General features: G+C 52.8%; 1 protein-coding gene across 5 annotated transcripts in view; it reads right to left on the reverse strand.

Moving 5' to 3' along the window:
* The window catches only part of ETV4 (ets variant 4), a 20,505-nt gene extending 13,149 nt beyond the window's left edge, over nt 1–7,356 (reverse strand). The window contains exons 1-4 of one of the 5 annotated variants that reach the window (XM_011985852.1): nt 7,121–7,356; nt 6,511–6,621; nt 6,227–6,320; nt 5,922–5,969 (exon numbers count right to left, since the gene is read on the reverse strand). In XM_011985852.1, coding sequence (XP_011841242.1) covers nt 5,922–5,969; nt 6,227–6,320; nt 6,511–6,570 — 202 coding nt within the window. In that variant the 5' untranslated portion in view covers nt 6,571–6,621; nt 7,121–7,356. Of the gene's footprint in view, nt 1–5,921; nt 5,970–6,226; nt 6,321–6,510; nt 6,622–6,824; nt 6,901–7,120 lie in introns of those variants that run through there. The other 4 variants (XM_011985851.1, XM_011985853.1, XM_011985854.1 and 1 more) reach the window with 4 other exon arrangements.
* Between the last annotated feature and the right edge of the window lie 2,885 nt (nt 7,357–10,241).

Consider the following 10,241-nt stretch of genomic DNA (forward strand, 5'->3'; position numbering starts at 1 on the left):
CAAGGAGGCTGGACTCTCCTTCCCTGGAGACTGCTCTCAGATTGGACAATGGGGAAACGGATTGATAAAATGCCCAGAGAGGTCAAAATGGCTGGTGAGAGGTATGAGATGGCTAGAGAAAACCTCCACACCCCTGGCCTATACAAATACACATCCCATCTCTTTTGCTTCTCTCTAGGCTTCTCTCTAGGCTAAGGCTCCATCATTTCTTATTTGGATTTCACCCACAGCCTCTTACCAGGATACCCTACTTTCACTCTTATCCTCTGTAGTCCCTTGCTCTCCACCTAGCTGTCACAGTGATCTTTTTACAACAGAAATCAAATCATTTCTCTCTGTTATTTAAAGCATGAAACCCAAACGCTTGCCCTTGGCCTCCAAGACTCTGCATGACTTGGCCTTGCCTACCTCTCTGACCTGCCTCTCCTTGCCTGTGAGTCTGCGGCGCTCTGGTCTCCTTTCAAGCCCCCAAACCTGCTGAGCTTGTTTCTTCTTCACCAGATGCTTTCCTGCCTTTTTCTTTTTTTCCTGGCCATCAGAGTCTCAGCTCACTTTGACATCTCTGGAGAGGCCCTCTCTGACCACCCCTAAACCAAAGTGGTTCCTCCTGGCTCTCTACTGCATCTCTGTTTTGTTTTCTCCCTAGCACATATTTCCACCTGAACATATTATGTTTACCTGTTTATTATCTATCTATCTCCTCCACCAGGAAGTTAAGCTCTATGAGGGCAAGAGCTTTATCTTTCTTGTCATCTGATGCCCCAGCACCCAGCACAGGGTCAGAGTAGACAGGGTGTTAGAGTAGATGCTCAGTGCATTATTTCTGGACTACATGAATAAACATGCAATACTCGTTTGTCCTCAGGCTGGCAGGAGTCAGCACTGTGGGCCTGGGGGCATGCACTGAAGAGATCCTGACCATCCTAGCCCTTCCCTGCAGCTTCCCCCTCTCCACACACAAAGCAACACTACAGGCAGGTCCTCTTCAGGAAAGCACATCTCACAGGGGATACTTTAGGTTGTGATATGTTGCTTGGCAAGAATACTCTTCAACAATTTGCTTTAAATATCAGAGCTGCCAAGTGTTTATAAACATAGGCTTATATTAATAGATAGTTGGTTTCTTGACAGAAGCATTACGGAGAGGGAGTTTAAGAATCAGGAGCCACCAGCAGCTAAACGAGAACTTAAGAGGAGTCAACATAATAATACTTTGGTCTGAAGTGACCAAAGATATCAATGAGACATGAAATCCGATGGCAAGAACAAACAGAAACACACAGCCAGCACACATCTTTTCAGGAACACAAACACAGCAAAAAGACAACCATTCCCAAACTGGCCTGATTCAGGAGTCATCAGGGCATTGTTAAAAACACGATTACAGCCAGGTGTGGTGGCTCACACCTGTAATCCCAACACTTCGGGAGGCTGAGGCGGGCAGATGATCTGAGGTCTGGAGTTCTACATCAGCCTGGCCAACATGGCGAAACCCCGTCTCTACTAAAAATACAAAAAATTAGCCGGGTACGGTGGCGGGCGCCTGTAGTCCCAGCTACACAGGAGGCTGAGGCAGGAGAATGGCATGAACCCGGGAGGCGGAGCTTGCAGTGAGCTGAGATTGCGCCACTGCACTCCAGCCTGGGCAACAGAGTGAGACTCCGTCTCAAAAAAAAAAAAAAAGGCACATTTGGATAGAGGGTAGGAGGCCAAATCCGTCCACCTGCCCAGGGATGCAAAACCAGGCTTGTCCCTGCTGTGCCCTTTGGTCCATTCTGAGGCAACATTTCCCCAGGGTGGCAGGAAGCAGGGGTGATGGGAGCAGAGTCACCAACATTTCCCTCCCTCCTACTAGACAAGAAAAGTCCCAAGGGAAAGGGTGGTGCAGAACTCAGGGGTGGTTGACGCACTCCAGCCCCACCGCTGGGGCCTCATTAACTGCTACTTTCCATTGAGGTAATGGGCTGGGGGTATCTCCTGCTGCCGTCAATGGTGCTGGAGAGCAGAGAGCCCTCAGCATCATCCTGCCTTTCTTCTTGCCTCGGGCCTGACAGTTTAACCAGGGACCTCTCCGGCCCAGCAGTCCAGGAGGCGGCTTCCTCCAGCCCACAGACCACACCCCAAAAGAGGTGGTGCCATCCTCTTCCCAGAGCCAGGAGAAATCGGTCCTAGCTCAGCCCCTCCCCCAAACACTGGCCTTCTCCCAAAGGGGTAGGCCAGGGCCCTCAGTCATCCAGAGACTGTCAACAGGATAGAAATAGGAACACTGAGCCTCGCGTTCCTGGAGAGCAGGAGAATTTTTAATTACCATGTTTGGTCTTGAGTGTACACCACTCTCTCTATTTATTTGTTAACTTGGCTGAGTCTTGGCTGCCAAGCCAGTGTGCCAGGGTCTGTCCCCAGCTCCATCCTGGTACTAAGATGGAGTTTATCTGTCTGGGGATGAGGCAGATGATTAAGGAGGGGGTGGGAAAAGTGCGAAGACAGCATAATGCTCAGAGAGAGAGAAAGAATTTTAGGGACTCTCCTTTCAAAATGGGGGTCAGTAAAAAAAAGAGGAAGGGGTTGGGGGCCTCCCAAGCTGGATTCTGGAAGAATTGAGAGGTTAAAACAGAGACACACTGAAGCCCACCATAGGTTAGCCACCCACACTATATATGCTCCGTCACCCTCTTCCCAGGATCCAGTCATAGGGTGAAGGGGGTAGAGGCATTCTTCAGAGCTTCTGCTCCATTGTGTCACCGCTGTCCCTTACCCTGCCCCCACCCTGGCAGCCTCTGTACTGGAAGAAACCAGTTCTCTAGTTGTGGAGGGGACACATTTGTCCCCAGGAGTCTTCTGGAAAGGGAAGAGACAGAAAGATGGAGAAGGAGGCATTGTAGCTGGGAAAGATTGGGGAGGGGATTAACCTCATCCCTCCCCACAGACATGCCGAAGCACCAGTGTACATGCACTTGAACACATATTCAGGGACGCACACACCCTAATTCCTTTTACTTCACTCTTGCGGCAGCACAACAGCACAGGGTGAAATGTGCCCTCCATGCACGCCCTCCACACATGGGGTCTTTTTTTGGACCTACAAATATGATTGGGAAAGTCAAAGGGCAAAGGGACTGGAGCCCTTGGAGGAGGGTTGGGGAGCAGTGATTCCTGTGAAAAGGGCAGCCCAGATCGATCCCTTCCAGAATCTGATAAAAGCTATGGGTCATTTTCTTCCTAAACAAATCCATACACCTTTATGTATGGTGCACTTCCAGCAATTTTACACACAGTATCAGAGGGATCATGATCCCAGCAACTTATCCACAGAGCTTCTGGGAATCCACAGACCCCAGCCTCACACAAAGGAGTCATGGCCTAGAGTCAATGGCCCTTACTACCAAATAGACAACAAAGTCTTTATCCCCAAAGGTTCAGGGCTCCTGAAAAGCCTGGAAAGGAACCTTCAACAAGAAACCAGCAAGTCTTTTACCATAGCCAGACACATTTTGGGTTCAGCCTGCCTGAGCCTGGGTCTCCTTGTAGCAGCCTGATTCTTTCCCCAACATCTCAACAGATTCCAGGCACCCCCAAATCAGACACGCCCTCCGAGCCTCACATCATTCCCTGCTATCTACAAAAACCCAACCCCAAGGGTATGTGAAATGCCTCCATAAAACCGCACTCACACTCACCCTTCAACGCACGGACACAGAACCTGCAACCACATCGGAATCTCCCTATACCTGCCTGGCTCCAACCTGTGCCTCCTCCAAATGCTAAGTCTTCACAGCCCCACCCACACTAGCTGCTTCTCTCCACACTGGGGGTTTGGAAAAAACCAAACTGAGAGAGGGAGGTTGGGCTCTGGTCCCCATTCCTCCTAATGCATCCCACCACTGGCAAGTTTCCAAAGAAGCTAGTCCCTCCCTGCCACCCCAAAGCTCCCCATGGGTTGCCGGGGTCACTGACCTGGTGGGAAGAGACAGGAGAGGAGACTGGGGTGGTGCTGGGATGGTGCAGGGGGACAGGGCCCCGGCAGCTGCATCTGTCTCCGCAGAGAAAGTGAGAAGGAGCAATCGGCCTCAGCATCCCCCCCTCAGGCCTGGCCATCCATCGCCAGCTGGGAACCTGAGCTGCTCCCTCAGAGGGAAGCAGAGGGAACCAAGGAGATCCCAGCACGCCCCCCCCACCTCCGCCTTGCAATCCCCACCCCCACCTCCCCACCCACTGAATTTAAATGTACAGGGCAGCAGCATGTAACTGACACACACACATGCACACACACTCTGTCTCTCTCGCGCACACACACACACACTTGCTGTCACACTGACACTGCCACAGGCATGCCTACCCTCTCCAGACCCCTGGCCAAGGGGTGGGACTTCCAAAGTAGAGAGATGAGAGCATTTTCCTCCCCCTCCCATCTCAAACCCAGGCACAGATGGACCAGCTGCTGCCAAAATGCCAACCTCAGCCCACCCCTAGCTCACAGCCCCAGGAGCTGCCCACTGTGGGGACTCTCAGCTGACAGGCAAGGAATGAAGCCCGGTGAGCCAGAGGGAAATCAGGCGCTGGGAAAGGAAGTCTTTAAGAGCCCATGGAAACTGACACCTCTGCGTTCTTCAGCCCAGCTCTGGAACCTCAGGAGGAGGATGGGGAGACGGGGCAAAGCTCTGCCTGTAAATTGGAGCTGGGCAGACAGGACTTGCAGGGTCAGGGAAGAGGCACACAATACCCACAGAACCCCCAGATCCCTCTAGCACTCACACAGCCATTCAGCCATTAATTCCACAAAATGTCTTGACTGCTTGCTCTATGCTAAATAGTCATTCTGTCAACATATATATTTTTAAAATATCATAGTGGGCAAGACAGACCTAGTCTCACTCCAAGGATCTAGTCAGGGGTCATTTTCTTTTTACTCCAAGCTTCTATGGAGAGTTCCAGGGCAGTCGGATTTGAGCTTTAAAAAAATTATATACCCAGGGTGGAGGGATGAGGAGATCCTAAGGAAAAGACCTTAAAAAGACCTCAAAAAAGAAGTTCCTAGTGTTTTGGCTTCTTCATTTTCATAGCGTTAAAATAAACCCTAAGATGGGGGTAGTTAACCCTTCCCTGAGACTGTCTAAACCACCATTTTCCCTCCCACCTGCAGCCCCACCAGCGACACCCTCAGGCCCCACCAAAACGCACCGAAGAATCCAACCAGGAAACCTCCCGAACACACCAACTCCCCATCAGGCCCAGCCACGGTCCCCACCCCGGCCAGCACACAGGAAGGGGGGAATTTGCCTGGGGGCGGAGGTATTCAAGCGGGATGGAAGAGGGAGGAACACTTGCTATTAGAATTACAATCAAGGCTATTTGGGGAGGGAGCCCTGGGCTCTCCGTGCCAAAGGACTGCCGAAAAGAATTATTTAAACTTTTGTTGTTTTTTTGGCTTGGACAGTAAATTGTTTGGTACTGGGGGTTGGGAAGAAGAGAAACTCAGGGGATAAGAATCAATGCTTGGGCAACTCCGGAGGATAGGTGACAAATTAATTGCTGCCCCCCGCCCCCACCAACAACACCCCAACACGCACCTTGGCCTGGCGGCTTCTGCAAAACAAACTTTGCAAATGAAAATTTCAACCAGGAAAATGGGCCTGAGGCCAAGTTCCATTCAAATAAGCAAATACCCCACACAATGGTCTGATTCATCCTCAAGCCTAGTTACACAAGCCTGGCTCAGGGTAGAGAAAATAAATATCAATATAAGTATCCACGCTGGGTGCTGGGGTGAGTAGAGTGGCAAGGGACCTGGGGAAAGGGCCTTGGAGAACTCCTTAAGGCAGGGAAGGGAGAGGAGCCCTACACGGCTAGGGTGGAACACCAGGGGCTACGGAGTGTTCCCCTGTCAAGCCTCCCAAAATAGAAACGGTCACAAAACTACTCACCTTCAGCGAGCCACGTCTCCTGGAAGTGACTTAGATCCTGGAAGAGATCTGAGGGGTAAATAGTGGGATTGGAGGTGAGGTGGAGGGGACGGTAAGAGAGAAGGAGCCCTAGCAAGCCCCAGTGACTCCCCTGCCCTGGGAGTAGGGACCAAGAAGAATGACCAGAATCCCTTGGAGGGCGAGCTTTTTGGGGAAACAGGCAGGGGTTCCAGGATCGGCCTTGTGTGTGTGTGTGTGTGTGTGTGTGTGTGCGCGCGTGTGTGTGTGGCGGGGGAGGGTCGCGGTTTGTCTCTCTTGCTCTTTACCTTCAGAGTCGAGGGGCGGCAGGGAGCCCGGGTCCATGAGCTTCCCCTGCGGGACCATCAGCGCTTCGCGCAAGCTCCCATTTCCGGGCGATTTCTGCGAGAAGCGGGGAGAATACCCCCGAGTCACCCTGAGGCGCTTAGTCTGGGGGACGAGGTTGGGGTCCGCGGGTGACTCAGGGGCGGGGCAGCCCAGGACTCCGCTGGGACCGCAGGGAGGGGGACTGTGGTGAGAGTAGGGGCTGGGTGCGGGGCGGGGCGGGATTGGAGGCTGGCGCGGCGCTCACGCTGCTGAAGGTGTAGGGCACTTGCTGGTCCAAGTATCCGGCTTTCATCCTCCGCTCCATCCGGCCGCTCCCTCCGGCCGCACGGCCTGGGCCCCAAGCGGGGGCCGAGACCTGGGGGGGAGGGGTCTGCGTTCGCACACCGTCCAGGGAGGGCTGCGATGGGGGCGGGGAGGGGTGGCGGGAGGGGGCAGTCCCAAGGCTCTGGGTCCGACGGCGAAACTTCTCCGACTCACTGGGGCGATGGGGAGGTTTCCGCCTGCCAGGCCGAGCGCCACCACCACTCCCCTCCCGCCAAAGGCTAAAGGAGGTCCCACCTGCTCCCAGGAGCCGGGCTCGCGGTTTCTGCTTTCTGCAGCCCTGCGCTACCCGGGCTCGGTTACATAAGACGTGTGTGTGTGTGTTTGTGTGTGTGTGCGCGCGCGCGAAGCAGGCGAGGCGCACACCATCGCATGCCCACAACTCCCGCGCCCCCTCCAACCCCGAATCCCAGAGCCTCCCACCCCCGCCCTGGAATCTGCGGAGGCGGATGGTGAGAGTGAGTGTGGTGTGCGTTGGAGGCGAGGCGGGGAATCACAGACACTCTCCCTCCCTTTCCCTCCCGCAGCCTCACCTGAGGCCGGGGCTTCTGGGCTGGAGCCGCGGGGGGTCCCGAGCATGCCCTGGGGCCCGCACCGAGGGCCGCGGGGCTAGGCCGGAGCAAGGCGGCCCCGGCCCCGGGTCCCCAGCGCACCGACTTGTTTTTCGGGCGCCGCAGACAGTTGTGAGCCCGGGGGAGCAGCTGATTGGTGCATTTCCTTCGCTCGGCCTCGTCTCTTCCCCCCCACCCCACCGCCCCCCGGTTCCCTTTGTTTCATTGACTTTTGTGAATGGAACCCCAGGGCTGGGCACGCCCGCCAATCCGGAGAGTCGTCCGGCCTGGCCGGGGGGCGGAGTTTCCCAGCCGCGGGGGCCAATCAGAATGTAGGGGTTGGCTCCCGGCTTCATTCACGGCTCCGGCTCCCATTCATAAAAAAATAAAACTCGCGGCCGGAGTTCATTCATAAAGAACCGAGAGAAAAAGAGAAGCCGAGGACCCCGCGGCTTCTCCCCCGTCTCCGCCACGGTCTTGGGTCTGATGCGCCGCGAGCTCCTCCGGCTGGCGTCTGCACATGTCTCTGCATCTGCGTGTACGTGGGAGTATGAACATGTCTGTGTGTGCCCAGGAGGGAGGCGACCGGGCTTGTGTGCCCAGAGGAACAATAATAACTGGCATTTATGAAGCGCTCCGTTTCCACGTGCTCATTTCGTTCCCATAACCCGGCGGAATGGATCGTTTTTATCTTACAGATATTAAAATTGAAAGTTCAGAGAGGGATGGTAACTCGCCTGAGGTCACTCAGCTAGTCAGCACCTCTGGGGTTTAGAACCTCAAATCCCTCACACTCTCCTGTACACCCCTCTGAAGCCATGATTAAATGAGTTAAGCTATGTAACAACTGATACACAGTAGGTGATCAATAAATGTAAACTGGCACAGAAACCAGGCTTTTCCTCAAGGGTCTGTTCTCTGCAGAGCTGTTTTGTGACCCACTTTCTATTGATTGCAGCAGAAACCAGAAGCCCCAGGGTAGATGATTTCTGAAAGTGTAGCTCCCTCTCTACCATCTTCCCTCTTATCTGAGGATGATCTGGTGGCAGGATGGGTTTCAGTTTTAGCTAAGAAGCTGGTCATAGTCTCTGTCATCTCATCCATTCATCACTTCTTTCAATAAGCATTTATTGTGTCAGATACAGTGCTGGGTTCCAGGCAAGCAGCTATGACCAAGACAGACATCTGAGGGGAGCTGAGGTGCTTGGGCTGTGGCCATGGGGGCACAAAGGACATGAATCCTCAAAGGCCTTTTTTCTGAGACAATTCTCTGTGTCTCCAGCCTATGCACTCCTTTGAGGACAGCCTGATTTTGCGTCCTGCCTGTTTGTGATAAACACAAAAGAATGTTCAAATGCCAGGCCAGCAGGAGTGGCTTCCCAAATTCATCTAACCTAACACCCGCCACTTTACAGATGAGGCAGTGGAGTTTCAGAGAAGGAAATGACACATGTAAGCTCTTTGGGCCTGTCTGGCTAGAACTGGGGCTAAAACATAAAATTGCTGTTTAGCGTTCTTAAGGGCTCATTCCATGAGATCAGCTTGGGCAAATGAAAATAAACTTCCCTTTCTATAGGTGCTATAATATTCTATAAGACTCGTGTCTATTGTCCCTCCCCTCCAGGAAGCCTTCCATGATAACCTCAATCAGTTCCTTTTATCCCCATACAACATTCTTAACTCTATCTCTGGTGTGGACGTTTTTCATTCTGCCTCATGGTGTAGACATCCTTATCTATGGAGAGCTCTCCAGAGCTCATTTGCCTCTGTAAGTCCTCCTCAGCCTGTCTGCATGCTTATGAGGGTGGCATGAAATGCTTGTGTAGTGAATAGGTACAATAAAGACCAAACTAATTGATCTTAGCAGGAACCCTGCCCAAGGAAGGAGAAACAAGCCCAAGCAAATCCCAGCTTTGGGTTGGGTGGAACCAGTTTAGAGACAAGTGTGAGTTCTGGCCAAGAGAGGTGGAGAGGAGGACAGGGTTCTTCCTGGAAGGCAGTTCTGGTGTGATCTCCATGACAACGAAGAAGAGTCCAGTGGGTCTTTAAGTTCGTACTGGGCACTTCAGTAGGATGGGGCCTCTCTAGGGGTGCCAGTGCCCCTCTGGTTCTGAGTTATTTTGTTTTTGTTTTTGAGACAGAGTTTCACTCTTGTTGCCCAGGCTGGAGTGCAAAGGCACAATCTCAGCTCACTGAAACCTCCACCTCCCAGGTTCAAGCAATTCTCCTGCCTCAGCCTCCCGCGTAGCTGGGATTACAGGTGCCCGCCACCATGCCTGGCTAATTTTTTGTATTTTTAGTAGAGACGGGGTTTCACCATGTTGGTCAGGCTGGTTTCGAACTCCTGACCTCAGGTGATCCACCGCCTTGGCCTCCTAAAGTGCTGGGATTAAAGGCACGAGCCACCAAGCCCAGGCTTTTTTTTTTTTTTTTTTTTTTTTGAAGAGAGAAACAGGAGGTTCTCCGTTTGTCACCCAGGTTGGAGTACAGTGGTGCCATCATAGTTCACTGTAACCTCAAACTCCTGGCTTCAAGCGATCCTCCCATCTCAGCCTCCCAAGCAGCTGGGACTACAGGCATGCACTATCATGCCTGGCTAATGTGTTTGTTTGTTTGTTTTTGTAGAGACAGGGTCTCACTATGTTGCCCAGGCTGCTGGTTCTGAGTTCTTACATTCTTCTGGAGGACCCCTGGCTCCCTGGTGAGTAAGTGTCCCCTCCACATTCCCAATCCTCCCCAGCCTTGGCAGAGGCTGAGGGGCCTTCCTCCCTCAGGGTAAGAGAAGATACTGCTGCTGTCACTGACCTCTGATTTAATGTCCAGGCTCAGAATAGTGATATTTCCAAGGGGAACACTCGCCTCTTACACCACTGGAAGTAGTTGGGGAGGAGGGAATAGAGGGGCTGGAATTTCTATTGGGAATTGAGTCACAATAACTGACATGTACCGAGCCATGCCCTGCTGTAAGTGTATGACCTGCATTAACTAAGGCAACCTCATAACGATCCTGTGAGGTAAGTATTAGGATTTTCATTCCCATTTTACAAATGAGGAAACAGAGCCCTCACAAACACACATCTACCCCAAGGGCTCCCACAACAGA

Source organism: Mandrillus leucophaeus, unplaced genomic scaffold, assembly GCF_000951045.1.
Source record: "Mandrillus leucophaeus isolate KB7577 unplaced genomic scaffold, Mleu.le_1.0 Scaffold290, whole genome shotgun sequence".
NCBI classification, from domain to species: domain Eukaryota; kingdom Metazoa; phylum Chordata; class Mammalia; order Primates; family Cercopithecidae; genus Mandrillus; species Mandrillus leucophaeus.